A 19,204-nucleotide genomic window follows, 5' to 3' on the forward strand; every position below is an offset into this window, starting at 1 on the left:
TTTCTCTTCATCTGTGTTAGTTCCCCCCACAAGGCTCTAGATATATACTGTATCACAAAGACGGAAGTGTCCCTATTTTTTTCCTATCCAATAAACAAGCACAAAGAAAACTCAGAGATAATAATTATCTGCAATGTGATTGAGACAAGATAACACTTCACGAAAAACCTGTTTTAAGCCCCATGAATGATCCTTCTCTTTATAAGCGGTGTAACATGAGTGGTTAACTGAAATAACAGCAGAAATAGCAAAAGCAACTGTCTGTCAGTACGCAGTGAGTAATGTTGGACTTCTCGCTGGAAATCAGCAGCAGTAGTAGTCGACATTATAAATAGCAATTTCAGCTACATTCTAAGGTGAACTTGAACTCAACATTTAAACTGAGAATTTTTATACTGGAGAATACAAAGTAAAAGTTGTGAAAGCATGCAAATGCAATACAATAGTCTAACAAGCAAACCTACTGTTAGAATTAAGGCACCCAGCTGTCCTGCTCTTCTTTAGGGCATGTGCAGGACCATCTTGTGCCAGTACAGAATGTGATGTCACTAGCTTGGTCAGTTGGTTACTACTTATAAACCCAATTAATTAATTTAAGTTAGCTAACTAATGACAGAACTGAGCGTTTAACAATGAAACTAAAAAATAGGAGGTTTTATGTTAAAAACCAACTACATACTGCCCACTTTCATTCAGTTTGTTAAGTAGAAAGTGGCCGTTTTTTCTTGCTGGTATGCTGATGGATACTGGGATTCCCTTTTGTGCTTTGGTGACAAGTATATGTTTGTGGTGTGATGCATGTGTAGAAACATGTTAATTGTCTGGATGTGCTTGGGAAAACACACGATTTTATTGCATAAAACTGTGCTGAGCGGATTTTGTGAATACCTGCTCTGACAGCTGATTGTACCATTTGGTCTCTACATACAACCCGATGAGTTCAAATCAAACACATAGTGAATAGTGTCAGACTTCAGCTTCTCGGTCTTGTGACCCACAAGTTCACCTAACTCACCTGACTAACAGGTAGAAATTTTCATTTCAGTGGAGCTAGCAAACAATAAGGAAGTTAATGAGGGTTGAATACCATAACTGTCTGTTTATCGAAAACCCGCTGTTTGAGTAGCATTTCTACCGCATACCTTAGCTCTTCTTAAAAACAAAACAAAAGATAAATGTCATAAGAAGGTCACATCTAACCTTCACTAATGCTGTTTATGCGACACAGGGAAACAAAAGTCTTCAAATGAACTTTTTCCTTTATAGATAATCATCCAACTGGTCTATACTGGTCTGTATTCAGCTAAGAAAGGTGGATCAAATAAGGGCTTTTTAAGTAATGGCTTAATTGCTGCAACATTGAAAGCCTGTGGTGCATAATCTGTGAATACCAATAATACGGTCAAATTTCAAATTGAAGCATTAACTCATGATAAGACTGTCATGGTCCGGGTGAATGGCGGCATTTTACTATAATGTGTGAAACATGTTTCACATGTATCCCTCATGAATGATATCAAGTCATCTTGAGTCACAAACAACATTCCTGTAAGAAGGTAGTTAGTTTTTTGCCAGTGACTTTTATATATCCTTTATTTATCGAGTTTAAAAAATATATCATTGACATTACAAATGTCTTTTTTAAGAGTAATCTGGCCAAGGCAACAGCAGAAATTGCAACAAATATAACAATAGTTCTGTAAACATATTTTAATTTGACAAAAAGGACCGCATTGGTTATAATGTAAGTACAATATCACAAAGTTATAAAGATACTTTAAAAAGAGGGAATTTTATATATAACCCATCTGTAGACCTAGTTCACCAAAGTCTATTTACCAACATATGTAAAGACATTACTCATAAAAAACACATGGAAGCATTGGAAATCATTTTTTGGCAGGTGATCACTTTTTGGCACAACGGCTTCCACCTGCAAAGACTGTAAGACACTCAAAGTAATGCACCTCTTCCTGCCTGACCAATCACAGGCACACCCTCTTTGTGTCCTAGTGTCTCTGACCTTCACTGCCTGAGTCACGACCCTCTCCCTGAGACTACCTTTTCCCTTCTGCTGTGTAGTTCACAGCCCCGTCTGACATTTTAGTTCATAGTTTTGTGTTTGATATCGTAGTTCATGGTTGACACTTTAACTCTCAGTCACGTTTACTTCATTGTTCATAGTTCATGTTTTTATTATTGATGTTTGGAACACTTCAGGTCTCACTTTGCACTCTGTTAATTAAGAGTCACATTTTTGTTAATAATGTTTTTGTCTTCTTGTTCTAACCTCGCCTCTGTGCTGTCTGCATTTGGGTCCACTTACCTAATTCATGCAGTAATCACTAGTTAATGCAATGTTTTTTTTGACAGCCTGGCTACAGTGGTGAAAAGAAACCTGATGTGGCTCCTATTTTAATCTACCAGTGATGAACAGTAAGAAGTGCTAGCTTTACACAGGGAATTTTATACAGTGATAAACAATTTTTCCAGGACAAACAAAGGTCTTGTAGATTAGTGTTATGGGATTTCTACTTTGTAATCAGCACCATGGGAGTCAAGCATTTCTGATTTGTTGCTTTCTTTGTGAAAGGAGCCCCAGTATAAAGAGTTGTGGAGGAAGAGTTTAGGTAGCACGTCTAAACAACTACTGTAGTTTTAAAGCCAAAACTAGCTGTTTATTAAGACCTTTGATAAAACTTTAAAGGTCAATAAACATAATTTATGGATTGATTTCTTTGCATTGGGTGTGTTGTTACTGACATCTGCTGAGAATTTCATGTCAAAAGCACCTTTAGAAATACTTTGGTGATGCGTTCAATATTTTTTTTATCCTCTGTATAATTTTAAACCAGTTAACTAATATTTTTTTAATCAATCTTTAAACTGATTTTAGCAATCATAAAAAAATATCTACATTTGGGATCCAAGAAAAATATTATTTTAATACAAAAAATCACCAAGAAACTTTGGCCACCTTGACCTCTGGTTGTGTCATATTGAACACTGGGCAGATGGACTCAAAGGTTTGACATTTCTACAGAGCTGAATGGTATTTTATTTAACCAATAGAAATTTTACACACATTGTCTCCATTGTTTACCAGCCATCGATCTGGGTACAAAATGCTGAAGGATGGCATATTTTCTTAAATGCATGTTGAGAGCAGTGGCACACAGGAGCTATAATGCGGGATGAATCCTTACCTTCAGCATTTAAGAGAGGCGGCACGCATAAAAACACTTAAATAACTAATTTTATGTCTCTTAGGTTTTGTCAGGGGTGGGCAGGTGTAGGTCTCTCAGACAAGAATGAACCTTTGTCGTATTTTCTGTAGTTCTTTGTGCAGGTTTCCATTTGTTGTTGTGCACTGTTTGTGTCTCGCGTTTATGCATTTCCTGTTATTTACTCAGTAACTTTTTTGCTATTGGTTTTTGCTTTCTCTCGTTGATGTTCTCTTTGATCCCCCTAAATCACCACAATGCTCAAGTTTACCTACTCTTTCATAATGTTTGTGGCTAACATATTGTGGCGAGCTTAGACAAGGAGGAGACAGAGGTTTCGTTTGGTCTTGCTTCCCCGCCGTCCTAGCCAGGAAGCACAGCCGTTTATTTATATCTGACAGAAGAACGCTGCCGCTAGCCAACTGCTCAGCGTGGCACCAGCACAACAACAACAACAAAAAAAGGCGCTTTCTCACCGGAAACACACAGTCGCAGAGAGAGTGTCACCTGTAACCATGGCAACAGAACAACAAAACATAACTGTCAAAACAAAACCCCGAACAGCCCTGACCCGCTACATAGCCCCCACCTAAGGGGTCAGTCGTCCCCGACAACCCCATTACCCAACAAAGTCCTGCAAATGTCCAGGTGTCTTCTTCTGGCGCACCGGCCGATCTCGGCCGGCGGGGGAACAGTCACTCGGATCAGAGCATGAGGTGCCACCAGCATCCCCTGCCCCGACGTCTGCTGGAGTGAGCGGTCGGTACGGTGAGAGTCTGTCCTGGTGCAACACCACCATGCGCCCGGGCCCGGCATGCGGATACGGTACACCACTTCTGTTAACCGCTCCACGACCTCCGCCGGCCCTTGCCAGTGACTGCAGAGTTTGGGGGACACTCCTCTCTTGCGAACCGGGCAGTACACCCAAACCTTGTCGCCAGGCATGAAAACCCCCCCTTGGCACTTGGTGTCGTAGGGCCTGGCGGGTGTAGTCATGAACCACCTGCAGCCGCTCCCTCAGCCTCCTGTAGTAATCCATCTCTGGCCCACCATCAATCTCCGGCTCGGGGGGGGACCCGAACACCAGATCCACAGGCGTCCGGAGCTCCCATCCAAACATCAGAGCGGCAGGTGTGCACTGGCTGGACTCCTGAACCGCAATCCGATACGACCAAAGGACCAGGGGCAGATGTCGGTCCCAATACCGCTGGTGGCGGCTGGTGAGAATGGCAAGCTGGGTGGCCAGCGTGCGGTTAAAGCGCTCGACCAAGCCGTCGCTTTGCGGGTGGAGTGGTGTGGTTCTCGTCTTCTCCACCCCCAGCCGCCGGCAAGTCTCCCCGAAGACCTTCGATTCGAAGTTACGCCCCTGGTCACTGTGGAGCTCAGCCGGGACCCCAAAACGGGTGAACATGTCCTCCACCAGCTTCTCCGCCGTCGTCGTTGCACTCTGGTCCGGCACTGCGTAGGCCTCTGGCCACTTTGTGAAGTAGTCCATAGCCACCAACACATACTGGTTCCCTGACTCTGTAACGGGGAAAGGCCCTTGGATGTCCACTCCCACTCACTCCATTGGGGCCCCCACCAGGTACTGCTGAAGGGGGGTAGTGGAGCGTGGAGTTGGGCCCTTCTGTGCCGTGCAGGTGTCACAGCAGTGCACATGAAGTTCCACATCCCGTCGACAGCCAGGCCAGTAGAACCGTCCTCTGAGACGGCGGAGAGTTTTGGCATTCCCATAGTGGCCGGCCCCCACTGAGCTGTGGACAAACTCGAGCACCTGCGACCGCAGCGACAGATGCACCAACAGCTGCAGGAGATCTCGTACCTGACCGGGGGCCCGCCATATCATGGTACAGGAGGCCGTCGTGGGTCTCCAGGTTGTTGTACTGGGAGTAGTAGGCCTTCACCTCGGGCTCCTGTCCCGACACCCCCGTCCAGTCTGGGCGTTGCGCCGCCTCCAGCCAGGCCCCCACCTGAGCCAACGTCGCGTCGGCCTCCTGCTCCCGCTTCAGCTGCTGCATGGTCAATGGGAGCCATCCCCCTCCGCTGGCCGCGGCCTGAGCAGTAGCCACCCCAAGCGCCTCCTGGGCCGCTCCTCCTGTCGCAGACAGTAGCGGCACTCGACAGCCATGCAGGGCCGTCTAGAGAGGGCATCAGCGTTGCCATGCTGTCGACCTGCCCGATGCTGGATCTCAAAGTCGTAGCCCTGAAGGACCTCCAACCAGCGGGCCACCTGACCTTCTGGATGTTTGAAGTTCAGGAGCCAAGTCAGAGATGCATAGTCAGTGCGCAGGAGAAACCGGCAGCCGTGCAGGTATGGCCGGAAGTGCCGCACCGCCAGCACTACGGCCAGCAGCTCCCGCTGAGTTACGCAGTAGTTCCTCTCGGCTCGCCCCAGGGCACGGCTGAAGTATGCCACCACCTGTTCTCCGGCCTCGTCCTGCTGGGAAAGGACCGCCCCGACTCCTACATTGCTAGCGTCAGTGTCCACAATGAAAGGTTGCCGGGCGTCGGGGTAGACCAGGAATGGAGCTCTGGTGACGGCCTCCTTCAGCTGCGCAAAAGCTGCAGCGCAGGCATCACCCCAGCCAAACGGCTGGCCCTTGTCAGTCAGGCGGTGGAGGGGGCTGTTTATCGTCGCGAACCCCTTGATGAACCGATGGTAGTACGAGGCTAGGCCCAGGAAGCTCCGCAGTTCTTTGACGTTCGAGGGAGTCGGCCAGTCCCGGACCGCAGCCACCTTTGCGGGGTCGGTGGCGATACCTTGAGCGCTGATCACATGGCCCAAGAACGTGGTCTCTCCCACCAACAGCCGGCATTTCGCAGGGTTGAGCCGCAGCCCAGCTCGTCGGATGGTACTCAAGACCTCACTCAGGTGAGACAGTGCACTGTCGAAGTCGCCACCGTGCACCAACTGGTCATCCAGGTACACAATGCAGCGGCTACAAGGGATGTCTACGAGCACCCTCTCCATCAGCCTCTCAAACGTCGCTGGCGCATTGCAAAGCCCAAATGGCATGACCCTGAACTGCCACAGCCCCTGTCCAATGGTGAATGCAGTCTTAGGCCTTGCTTCGGGGGCTAGCTCCACCTGCCAGTAACCGCTGCGTAGCTCGAGGGAGCTGAACCAGCTGGAGCCGGTAACGTAATCTAGGGCCTCGTCGATCAGTGGAAGCGGGTACGAGTCCTTCTTGGTGACTGCATTGAGACGGCAAAAGTCCACGCAGAACCTCGGGCTGCCATCCTTCTTTCCCACCAGAACCACGGGTGCCGCCCATGGGCTGTTGGATGGCTCGATCAGCCATCTCACGGATCTTTTCTTCCGCCACCTGCCGTTTTGAGAGGGGCAGCCGGTTTGGGCGCAGACGGATGGGTTGAGCAGAGCCGGTGTCGATGGTGTGCTGGACCAGCCCCGTCTGCCTGCAGTCTTTGTCACTGGCAGCAAAGATGTCCACATTCTCGTCCAGGAGGCACCTCAACCGCTGGTGCTGGTCAACGTTGAGACCTACGCTGCTGTGCTGCCACAGGTCATCAACAGCCTCGATTGTCTCGGTCGAGGGAGATTTGTCGGGCTGAGAGGCTGAGGCTGAGGTGAGTAGAGATGACACAGAGCCACCGGCACCCGAAATCTGCTGAGTGGCAGCTGCCCAATGCCTGTCTCGTCTGGCTCTGGTCCCCTCCACTCCCTGCTTTTGACCACACTGGAGGGCAAGAGTCTCTGTGCCAAGAGTGATAGCCAACTTTGCAGGCCCCCCAGCGGGTCAGCAGATCCAGGCCGATGATGCACCGGTTTTGAATGTCAGCAAGCCAGATATCGTGCACCAGCTCCAGATCCTTCACTCGGATCCGCAACAGTTTCTTCCCCCGCATAACAGTTCTCTCCCCCGTCACTGTCATCAGCTGGGTGTCTGTGGGCAACCAACCCTTCACCAGTGGCCCGGACGTTCCAGGGAGCACGCCAGGTTGTATTAGGGAAATGGTAGACCCCGTGTCCACCAGGGCCGGGCATGGCTGGTCCTCAACACAGCAGCTCAGGTAGAGTCCCTTGAGGTGCCCAACTTGGCCCACCACCGTGCATCGTCCTTGGAGGGGGGCAGGAAGCTGGAGCGGTGGTCCCCTCGCTACACCGCTCCCACCCCATTTCCCTGAGGCTGCATAGTTCCGGCCTTCGGGGCAGGTGCTGGGCAGTCACGTGCCACGTGGCCAGGCTCATCGCACCGGTAGCAGCGGTTGGTCGGTTGACGGGGACGCCTCCGGGGCACTGAAGACTGCAGCTGGCATATCTCCGCAACCTCCCCGTCGCAGTCTGCGGCTCTGATTTGGGGGTAGTTCGGGGGGGGGGGGGAGGAAGCTGCTGGTTAGGTCGCGAGGTGAGCACCAGCTCGGCCCTTTCAGCCTCAAGGAGCACCTCACGGTGGGTTTGAGGCATGGCCAGGTGGACGTGTTGGCGTAGTCGCTCTGGAAAAAGTCCTCGCAGAAAAGCATGCAGGCTAAGCTCCTCAAGGGCTGCTGCTGGGAACTCCGGGTAGCCACGACGAGCATACAGCAACACGTCCGCTGCAAAGGTGCCCAGGCTCTCCCCCAGCCAACGGCTCCGGTTGGTCAACTGCTCTCTGCTCTGATCAGTGGAGTGCCGCTGCCCGAATCGCCTCTCGAGTGCCGCGGTGAGGGCCTGGAGCTCATGCTGCTCTGCCGGGGCTAGGTCAAGGAGTATCTGCAGTGCATCTCCCTCCAATGCTAGCGCTAGGTGTGTAGCAGCCTCCTCTTCGCTCCAGCCACTATGCCTGGCGGCTAGCCGGACTTGTGAGAGGTAGGCCTCTAGCGGGGTTAGCCCGCCGGTGTGTGGGTCGACAGAGGCAGCCCATGAAGCATTGTCCTAGCGTCTGTCGCGACAGGCCGCCGCCGCGGTGCGCTTGCACCATCGGGACCCGTCGGGGGAGTTACATGGCCGCTCGCTTCCTCTCTCTTCAATCGCCAGCTTCCCAAGCAGTGAATGTTCTCCTCGACAGCTTGCTCCAGCCTCTGAATGTCTCTCTCCATTACGGTGAGGGTGAGCTATCCCACTTCTGACACCAATGTGGCGAGCTCAGACAAGGAGGAGACAGAGGTTTCGTTCGGTCTTGCTTCCCCGCCGTCCTAGCCAGGGAGCACAGCCGTTTATTTATATCTTACAGAAGAACACTGCCGCTAGCCAACTGCTCAGCGTGGCACCAGCACAACAACAACAACAAAAAGGCGCTCTCTCACCGCAAACACACAGTCGCAGAGAGAGCATCACCTGTAACCATGGCAACAGAACAACAAAACATAACTGTCAAAACAAAACCCAGAACAACCCTGACCCGCTACAATATTATAATGTGACCCACGATTAAGTGCATAGTTCCCCAGTAATTAAATGGAATTGAAATGTATTTTAATTGAAATAACAATCTAACTATAATTATAAAATTTAAAAGCATGCTCAATAATCAAGGTAAGGAGAGTTTATTCTCTTCATCTGGACGTAGCATTTTCGGTGTATCTTGGTGTATCTGTGGGGATGGTGTTCTGCTCATGTTGGTAATCCAAACACTTGACACTTCTGGTTTTGTGTAATGGCTTCAGTAAACAAAAAATAAAATTATCTAAATAAAAGTATTTTTTTAAAAATAAAATGTTAGCACAATAGCACCAGCAAACTATTGATTTTTTATTTATTTATTTTTTTACTAAAATATACCCCATTTGTTCAGTTCACATTTTATACCTGAACAAATTTTCTTCAAACTACAAAGTATTTATACAGATAAGGATCAACTCTATAGCCATCCATCCTTTTTGATCACTTTCCACCAGAAAAGAGGTTTGATGTTTTCCATGTTTTTGTTTCATTACCAAAAACTTTCAGAGCAGTTGTTTTTTATGTTTTTTATGCTACATGCTAACATGCAAAACCACAATGCAGTTATTTAATACTTGTATTTAAAAAAAATGTTTTGTATTTTGTTTTTTCAAGTGTATATCATTCTACTTATTGATATAATTAATAAAGATTAATAGTACACATGACTTAATTTTGGATTATTAATTGTCATCAATTAGTTAATTAATTATTAACAAATAGCAATAATTGTTGTGTTTAATTTTCTTCATATTCTTAATTTTATTTATAGCTGTTATAACAGAATAATTTAGAAAAACGTGTCCAGATGTAGCTAGAACTTTAGTGAACTTAACTCAGCCCAAGTCTAGATGGGTTTGCACATAATAATAAAAATAAAAATACACCGACATAAATCAGAAAACCTCTTTTATTGATTATAACTGAGAAATCACTTTTAGACATCAAACATACACACACACATATATATTTATGTTTACCTTAAAATGAGTCAGAGGAGCCTAACTCACTAAAAAAAAGAAAAGTGGAATTGCTGCACATATTCAGACTTTATTGTTCCATTGAGACAAACTTTAAAATACTGGTTTTAATTCTGACACCACCACCAAGTTCTAAATCTGTAGATTGTTACTGTAACCCTGCCACCTCTGTCACCACCAAAAATAATCAACCAAAACCTGCATGTCAATATTGTTCTGTTTACTCATTTGCTATTCAAATCATGCTTGTCTGAGCTTACAGAGGGAATAACAAATGGCCAATGAAGGTGCTGTGGTTGTTGTCATTATCATAGATCCAGGTGTCCGGACGGAGCCTCATGTACACCTGGTCTCCTGCAGCCAGCTGCAGAGTCATGCCATTGGTGGCTGTCTCATAGCGATTTCCAGCAGCATGGTTGTACACTGTCACCATCTGCTCTCCATTCTTCATCAGACGCAGCCCCATCGGTCTAGTTGATATATTATGACCAGAGAAGCTGAAGTAATAAACTCCTCTGACCGGAGCAGTAAAAATACCTGGAGATGATGGACACAGTTACAGCTTATAAAGCAGAGCAGAAGATCAGTGGTAGTGAAATGCAGTACTTATCTAATAAATAAACTCACATGTGTATAAATACACATAATTATGGTAAGTTTACCTGTTGCAGGGTTGTAAGAGCCTGAGTTAAAGTAGACATTTTTGTAAGTCAGTGTGATCTCTGCACTCATTGGTCCAGTATTTCCAACATTGCCGATAGATGCTCCAAATGCCACACGGCTGCCTGGAGTTGCATGGAAATATGGGATTATTTGTTTGGTTTGACAACAACAAAACCTGAACCTGTATCAGTACACTGATAAAAATCTATACATGTCAGAATAAAAACCTCCAGCTGTGTTATGTTCTTACCTTGGATTGATGATTTCAGATCTGCCAGCTGTTTCTCAGCATTATTCAGCTTGGATTCTAGTTGTCGTAATATTAGGAAAAGTTGTTCATTTGTCCCAGCACAGAGTTGAGGTGTCTCAGCAAGGGAGCCTTCATTTTCAGATGCTTGGCCATCCACCTGAGGGAAGGCAGCTGCACACAGAAAGAAGAGGCATAAGGTTAAGACTGCAGTCTTCATCTTTTCAGAATTTCTCTTCATCTGTGTTAGTTCCCCCCACAAGGCTCTAGATATATACTGTATCACAAAGACGGAAGTGTCCCTATTTTTTTCCTATCCAATAAACAAGCACAAAGAAAACTCAGAGATAATAATTATCTGCAATGTGATTGAGACAAGATAACACTTCACGAAAAACCTGTTTTAAGCCCCATGAATGATCCTTCTCTTTATAAGCGGTGTAACATGAGTGGTTAACTGAAATAACAGCAGAAATAGCAAAAGCAACTGTCTGTCAGTACGCAGTGAGTAATGTTGGACTTCTCGCTGGAAATCAGCAGCAGTAGTAGTCGACATTATAAATAGCAATTTCAGCTACATTCTAAGGTGAACTTGAACTCAACATTTAAACTGAGAATTTTTATACTGGAGAATACAAAGTAAAAGTTGTGAAAGCATGCAAATGCAATACAATAGTCTAACAAGCAAACCTACTGTTAGAATTAAGGCATCCAGCTGTCCTGCTCTTCTTTAGGGCATGTGCAGGACCATCTTGTGCCAGTACAGAATGTGATGTCACTAGCTTGGTCAGTTGGTTACTACTTATAAACCCAATTAATTAATTTAAGTTAGCTAACTAATGACAGAACTGAGCGTTTAACAATGAAACTAAAAAATAGGAGGTTTTATGTTAAAAACCAACTACATACTGCCCACTTTCATTCAGTTTGTTAAGTAGAAAGTGGCCGTTTTTTCTTGCTGGTATGCTGATGGATACTGGGATTCCCTTTTGTGCTTTGGTGACAAGTATATGTTTGTGGTGTGATGCATGTGTAGAAACATGTTAATTGTCTGGATGTGCTTGGGAAAATAGACGATTTTATTGCATAAAACTGTGCTGAGCGGATTTTGTGAATACCTGCTCTGACAGCTGATTGTACCATTTGGTCTCTACATACAACCCGATGAGTTCAAATCAAACACATAGTGAATAGTGTCAGACTTCAGCTTCTCGGTCTTGTGACCCACAAGTTCACCTAACTCACCTGACTAACAGGTAGAAATTTTCATTTCAGTGGAGCTAGCAAACAATAAGGAAGTTAATGAGGGTTGAATACCATAACTGTCTGTTTATCGAAAACCCGCTGTTTGAGTAGCATTTCTACCGCATACCTTAGCTCTTCTTAAAAACAAAACAAAAGATAAATGTCATAAGAAGGTCACATCTAACCTTCACTAATGCTGTTTATGCGACACAGGGAAACAAAAGTCTTCAAATGAACTTTTTCCTTTATAGATAATCATCCAACTGGTCTATACTGGTCTGTATTCAGCTAAGAAAGGTGGATCAAATAAGGGCTTTTTAAGTAATGGCTTAATTGCTGCAACATTGAAAGCCTGTGGTGCATAATCTGTGAATACCAATAATACGGTCAAATTTCAAATTGAAGCATTAACTCATGATAAGACTGTCATGGTCCGGGTGAATGGCGGCATTTTACTATAATGTGTGAAACATGTTTCACATGTATCCCTCATGAATGATATCAAGTCATCTTGAGTCACAAACAACATTCCTGTAAGAAGGTAGTTAGTTTTTTGCCAGTGACTTTTATATATCCTTTATTTATCGAGTTTAAAAAATATATCATTGACATTACAAATGTCTTTTTTAAGAGTAATCTGGCCAAGGCAACAGCAGAAATTGCAACAAATATAACAATAGTTCTGTAAACATATTTTAATTTGACAAAAAGGACCGCATTGGTTATAATGTAAGTACAATATCACAAAGTTATAAAGATACTTTAAAAAGAGGGAATTTTATATATAACCCATCTGTAGACCTAGTTCACCAAAGTCTATTTACCAACATATGTAAAGACATTACTCATAAAAAACACATGGAAGCATTCGAAATCATTTTTTGGCAGGTGATCACTTTTTGGCACAACGGCTTCCACCTGCAAAGACTGTAAGACACTCAAAGTAATGCACCTCTTCCTGCCTGACCAATCACAGGCACACCCTCTTTGTGTCCTAGTGTCTCTGACCTTCACTGCCTGAGTCACGACCCTCTCCCTGAGACTACCTTTTCCCTTCTGCTGTGTAGTTCACAGCCCCGTCTGACATTTTAGTTCATAGTTTTGTGTTTGATATCGTAGTTCATGGTTGACACTTTAACTCTCAGTCACGTTTACTTCATTGTTCATAGTTCATGTTTTTATTATTGATGTTTGGAACACTTCAGGTCTCACTTTGCACTCTGTTAATTAAGAGTCACATTTTTGTTAATAATGTTTTTGTCTTCTTGTTCTAACCTCGCCTCTGTGCTGTCTGCATTTGGGTCCACTTACCTAATTCATGCAGTAATCACTAGTTAATGCAATGTTTTTTTTGACAGCCTGGCTACAGTGGTGAAAAGAAACCTGATGTGGCTCCTATTTTAATCTACCAGTGATGAACAGTAAGAAGTGCTAGCTTTACACAGGGAATTTTATACAGTGATAAACAATTTTTCCAGGACAAACAAAGGTCTTGTAGATTAGTGTTATGGGATTTCTACTTTGTAATCAGCACCATGGGAGTCAAGCATTTCTGATTTGTTGCTTTCTTTGTGAAAGGAGCCCCAGTATAAAGAGTTGTGGAGGAAGAGTTTAGGTAGCACGTCTAAACAACTACTGTAGTTTTAAAGCCAAAACTAGCTGTTTATTAAGACCTTTGATAAAACTTTAAAGGTCAATAAACATAATTTATGGATTGATTTCTTTGCATTGGGTGTGTTGTTACTGACATCTGCTGAGAATTTCATGTCAAAAGCACCTTTAGAAATACTTTGGTGATGCGTTCAATATTTTTTTTATCCTCTGTATAATTTTAAACCAGTTAACTAATATTTTTTTAATCAATCTTTAAACTGATTTTAGCAATCATAAAAAAATATCTACATTTGGGATCCAAGAAAAATATTATTTTAATACAAAAAATCACCAAGAAACTTTGGCCACCTTGACCTCTGGTTGTGTCATATTGAACACTGGGCAGATGGACTCAAAGGTTTGACATTTCTACAGAGCTGAATGGTATTTTATTTAACCAATAGAAATTTTACACACATTGTCTCCATTGTTTACCAGCCATCGATCTGGGTACAAAATGCTGAAGGATGGCATATTTTCTTAAATGCATGTTGAGAGCAGTGGCACACAGGAGCTATAATGCGGGATGAATCCTTACCTTCAGCATTTAAGAGAGGCGGCACGCATAAAAACACTTAAATAACTAATTTTATGTCTCTTAGGTTTTGTCAGGGGTGGGCAGGTGTAGGTCTCTCAGACAAGAATGAACCTTTGTCGTATTTTCTGTAGTTCTTTGTGCAGGTTTCCATTTGTTGTTGTGCACTGTTTGTGTCTCGCGTTTATGCATTTCCTGTTATTTACTCAGTAACTTTTTTGCTATTGGTTTTTGCTTTCTCTCGTTGATGTTCTCTTTGATCCCCCTAAATCACCACAATGCTCAAGTTTACCTACTCTTTCATAATGTTTGTGGCTAACATATTGTGGCGAGCTTAGACAAGGAGGAGACAGAGGTTTCGTTTGGTCTTGCTTCCCCGCCGTCCTAGCCAGGAAGCACAGCCGTTTATTTATATCTGACAGAAGAACGCTGCCGCTAGCCAACTGCTCAGCGTGGCACCAGCACAACAACAACAACAAAAAAAGGCGCTTTCTCACCGGAAACACACAGTCGCAGAGAGAGTGTCACCTGTAACCATGGCAACAGAACAACAAAACATAACTGTCAAAACAAAACCCCGAACAGCCCTGACCCGCTACATAGCCCCCACCTAAGGGGTCAGTCGTCCCCGACAACCCCATTACCCAACAAAGTCCTGCAAATGTCCAGGTGTCTTCTTCTGGCGCACCGGCCGATCTCGGCCGGCGGGGGAACAGTCACTCGGATCAGAGCATGAGGTGCCACCAGCATCCCCTGCCCCGACGTCTGCTGGAGTGAGCGGTCGGTACGGTGAGAGTCTGTCCTGGTGCAACACCACCATGCGCCCGGGCCCGGCATGCGGATACGGTACACCACTTCTGTTAACCGCTCCACGACCTCCGCCGGCCCTTGCCAGTGACTGCAGAGTTTGGGGGACACTCCTCTCTTGCGAACCGGGCAGTACACCCAAACCTTGTCGCCAGGCATGAAAACCCCCCCTTGGCACTTGGTGTCGTAGGGCCTGGCGGGTGTAGTCATGAACCACCTGCAGCCGCTCCCTCAGCCTCCTGTAGTAATCCATCTCTGGCCCACCATCAATCTCCGGCTCGGGGGGGGACCCGAACACCAGATCCACAGGCGTCCGGAGCTCCCATCCAAACATCAGAGCGGCAGGTGTGCACTGGCTGGACTCCTGAACCGCAATCCGATACGACCAAAGGACCAGGGGCAGATGTCGGTCCCAATACCGCTGGTGGCGGCTGGTGAGAATGGCAAGCTGGGTGGCCAGCGTGCGGTTAAAGCGCTCGACCAAGCCGTCGCTTTGCGGGTGGAGTGGTGTGGTTCTCGTCTTCTCCACCCCCAGCCGCCGGCAAGTCTCCCCGAAGACCTTCGATTCGAAGTTACGCCCCTGGTCACTGTGGAGCTCAGCCGGGACCCCAAAACGGGTGAACATGTCCTCCACCAGCTTCTCCGCCGTCGTCGTTGCACTCTGGTCCGGCACTGCGTAGGCCTCTGGCCACTTTGTGAAGTAGTCCATAGCCACCAACACATACTGGTTCCCTGACTCTGTAACGGGGAAAGGCCCTTGGATGTCCACTCCCACTCACTCCATTGGGGCCCCCACCAGGTACTGCTGAAGGGGGGTAGTGGAGCGTGGAGTTGGGCCCTTCTGTGCCGTGCAGGTGTCACAGCAGTGCACATGAAGTTCCACATCCCGTCGACAGCCAGGCCAGTAGAACCGTCCTCTGAGACGGCGGAGAGTTTTGGCATTCCCATAGTGGCCGGCCCCCACTGAGCTGTGGACAAACTCGAGCACCTGCGACCGCAGCGACAGATGCACCAACAGCTGCAGGAGATCTCGTACCTGACCGGGGGCCCGCCATATCATGGTACAGGAGGCCGTCGTGGGTCTCCAGGTTGTTGTACTGGGAGTAGTAGGCCTTCACCTCGGGCTCCTGTCCCGACACCCCCGTCCAGTCTGGGCGTTGCGCCGCCTCCAGCCAGGCCCCCACCTGAGCCAACGTCGCGTCGGCCTCCTGCTCCCGCTTCAGCTGCTGCATGGTCAATGGGAGCCATCCCCCTCCGCTGGCCGCGGCCTGAGCAGTAGCCACCCCAAGCGCCTCCTGGGCCGCTCCTCCTGTCGCAGACAGTAGCGGCACTCGACAGCCATGCAGGGCCGTCTAGAGAGGGCATCAGCGTTGCCATGCTGTCGACCTGCCCGATGCTGGATCTCAAAGTCGTAGCCCTGAAGGACCTCCAACCAGCGGGCCACCTGACCTTCTGGATGTTTGAAGTTCAGGAGCCAAGTCAGAGATGCATAGTCAGTGCGCAGGAGAAACCGGCAGCCGTGCAGGTATGGCCGGAAGTGCCGCACCGCCAGCACTACGGCCAGCAGCTCCCGCTGAGTTACGCAGTAGTTCCTCTCGGCTCGCCCCAGGGCACGGCTGAAGTATGCCACCACCTGTTCTCCGGCCTCGTCCTGCTGGGAAAGGACCGCCCCGACTCCTACATTGCTAGCGTCAGTGTCCACAATGAAAGGTTGCCGGGCGTCGGGGTAGACCAGGAATGGAGCTCTGGTGACGGCCTCCTTCAGCTGCGCAAAAGCTGCAGCGCAGGCATCACCCCAGCCAAACGGCTGGCCCTTGTCAGTCAGGCGGTGGAGGGGGCTGTTTATCGTCGCGAACCCCTTGATGAACCGATGGTAGTACGAGGCTAGGCCCAGGAAGCTCCGCAGTTCTTTGACGTTCGAGGGAGTCGGCCAGTCCCGGACCGCAGCCACCTTTGCGGGGTCGGTGGCGATACCTTGAGCGCTGATCACATGGCCCAAGAACGTGGTCTCTCCCACCAACAGCCGGCATTTCGCAGGGTTGAGCCGCAGCCCAGCTCGTCGGATGGTACTCAAGACCTCACTCAGGTGAGACAGTGCACTGTCGAAGTCGCCACCGTGCACCAACTGGTCATCCAGGTACACAATGCAGCGGCTACAAGGGATGTCTACGAGCACCCTCTCCATCAGCCTCTCAAACGTCGCTGGCGCATTGCAAAGCCCAAATGGCATGACCCTGAACTGCCACAGCCCCTGTCCAATGGTGAATGCAGTCTTAGGCCTTGCTTCGGGGGCTAGCTCCACCTGCCAGTAACCGCTGCGTAGCTCGAGGGAGCTGAACCAGCTGGAGCCGGTAACGTAATCTAGGGCCTCGTCGATCAGTGGAAGCGGGTACGAGTCCTTCTTGGTGACTGCATTGAGACGGCAAAAGTCCACGCAGAACCTCGGGCTGCCATCCTTCTTTCCCACCAGAACCACGGGTGCCGCCCATGGGCTGTTGGATGGCTCGATCAGCCATCTCACGGATCTTTTCTTCCGCCACCTGCCGTTTTGAGAGGGGCAGCCGGTTTGGGCGCAGACGGATGGGTTGAGCAGAGCCGGTGTCGATGGTGTGCTGGACCAGCCCCGTCTGCCTGCAGTCTTTGTCACTGGCAGCAAAGATGTCCACATTCTCGTCCAGGAGGCACCTCAACCGCTGGTGCTGGTCAACGTTGAGACCTACGCTGCTGTGCTGCCACAGGTCATCAACAGCCTCGATTGTCTCGGTCGAGGGAGATTTGTCGGGCTGAGAGGCTGAGGCTGAGGTGAGTAGAGATGACACAGAGCCACCGGCACCCGAAATCTGCTGAGTGGCAGCTGCCCAATGCCTGTCTCGTCTGGCTCTGGTCCCCTCCACTCCCTGCTTTTGACCACACTGGAGGGCAAGAGTCTCTGTGCCAAGAGTGATAGCCAACTTTGCAGGCCCCCCAGCGGGTCAGCAGATCCAGGCCGATGATGCACCGGTTTTGAATGTCAGCAAGCCAGATATCGTGCACCAGCTCCAGATCCTTCACTCGGATCCGCAACAGTTTCTTCCCCCGCATAACAGTTCTCTCCCCCGTCACTGTCATCAGCTGGGTGTCTGTGGGCAACCAACCCTTCACCAGTGGCCCGGACGTTCCAGGGAGCACGCCAGGTTGTATTAGGGAAATGGTAGACCCCGTGTCCACCAGGGCCGGGCATGGCTGGTCCTCAACACAGCAGCTCAGGTAGAGTCCCTTGAGGTGCCCAACTTGGCCCACCACCGTGCATCGTCCTTGGAGGGGGGCAGGAAGCTGGAGCGGTGGTCCCCTCGCTACACCGCTCCCACCCCATTTCCCTGAGGCTGCATAGTTCCGGCCTTCGGGGCAGGTGCTGGGCAGTCACGTGCCACGTGGCCAGGCTCATCGCACCGGTAGCAGCGGTTGGTCGGTTGACGGGGACGCCTCCGGGGCACTGAAGACTGCAGCTGGCATATCTCCGCAACCTCCCCGTCGCAGTCTGCGGCTCTGATTTGGGGGTAGTTCGGGGGGGGGGGGGAGGAAGCTGCTGGTTAGGTCGCGAGGTGAGCACCAGCTCGGCCCTTTCAGCCTCAAGGAGCACCTCACGGTGGGTTTGAGGCATGGCCAGGTGGACGTGTTGGCGTAGTCGCTCTGGAAAAAGTCCTCGCAGAAAAGCATGCAGGCTAAGCTCCTCAAGGGCTGCTGCTGGGAACTCCGGGTAGCCACGACGAGCATACAGCAACACGTCCGCTGCAAAGGTGCCCAGGCTCTCCCCCAGCCAACGGCTCCGGTTGGTCAACTGCTCTCTGCTCTGATCAGTGGAGTGCCGCTGCCCGAATCGCCTCTCGAGTGCCGCGGTGAGGGCCTGGAGCTCATGCTGCTCTGCCGGGGCTAGGTCAAGGAGTATCTGCAGTGCATCTCCCTCCAATGCTAGCGCTAGGTGTGTAGCAGCCTCCTCTTCGCTCCAGCCACTATGCCTGGCGGCTAGCCGGACTTGTGAGAGGTAGGCCTCTAGCGGGGTTAGCCCGCCGGTGTGTGGGTCGACAGAGGCAGCCCATGAAGCATTGTCCTAGCGTCTGTCGCGACAGGCCGCCGCCGCGGTGCGCTTGCACCATCGGGACCCGTCGGGGGAGTTACATGGCCGCTCGCTTCCTCTCTCTTCAATCGCCAGCTTCCCAAGCAGTGAATGTTCTCCTCGACAGCTTGCTCCAGCCTCTGAATGTCTCTCTCCATTACGGTGAGGGTGAGCTATCCCACTTCTGACACCAATGTGGCGAGCTCAGACAAGGAGGAGACAGAGGTTTCGTTCGGTCTTGCTTCCCCGCCGTCCTAGCCAGGGAGCACAGCCGTTTATTTATATCTTACAGAAGAACACTGCCGCTAGCCAACTGCTCAGCGTGGCACCAGCACAACAACAACAACAAAAAGGCGCTCTCTCACCGCAAACACACA

The 19,204-nt window shown here is 48.8% G+C and overlaps 1 protein-coding gene across 1 annotated transcript; it reads right to left on the minus strand.

Annotated features, from left to right (window-relative positions):
- Positions 1-9,505: 9,505 nt before the first annotated feature.
- LOC146553689 (complement C1q-like protein 2) lies at positions 9,506-10,724 on the minus strand. Its single transcript, XM_085255035.1, has 3 exons — positions 10,498-10,724; positions 10,247-10,369; positions 9,506-10,121 (listed from the first exon to the last, which is right to left on the minus strand). The coding sequence occupies exons 1-3, from the start codon at positions 10,712-10,714 to the stop codon at positions 9,841-9,843; spliced, it is 621 nt and encodes a 206-aa protein (XP_085111161.1). The 5' UTR covers positions 10,715-10,724; the 3' UTR covers positions 9,506-9,840.
- Between the last annotated feature and the right edge of the window lie 8,480 nt (positions 10,725-19,204).

Source organism: Mchenga conophoros, linkage group LG18, assembly GCF_057382185.1.
Source record: "Mchenga conophoros isolate Kocher_MC1m ecotype Shallow Benthic linkage group LG18, M_conophoros_male_GT1.1, whole genome shotgun sequence".
Classification (NCBI taxonomy): domain Eukaryota; kingdom Metazoa; phylum Chordata; class Actinopteri; order Cichliformes; family Cichlidae; genus Mchenga; species Mchenga conophoros.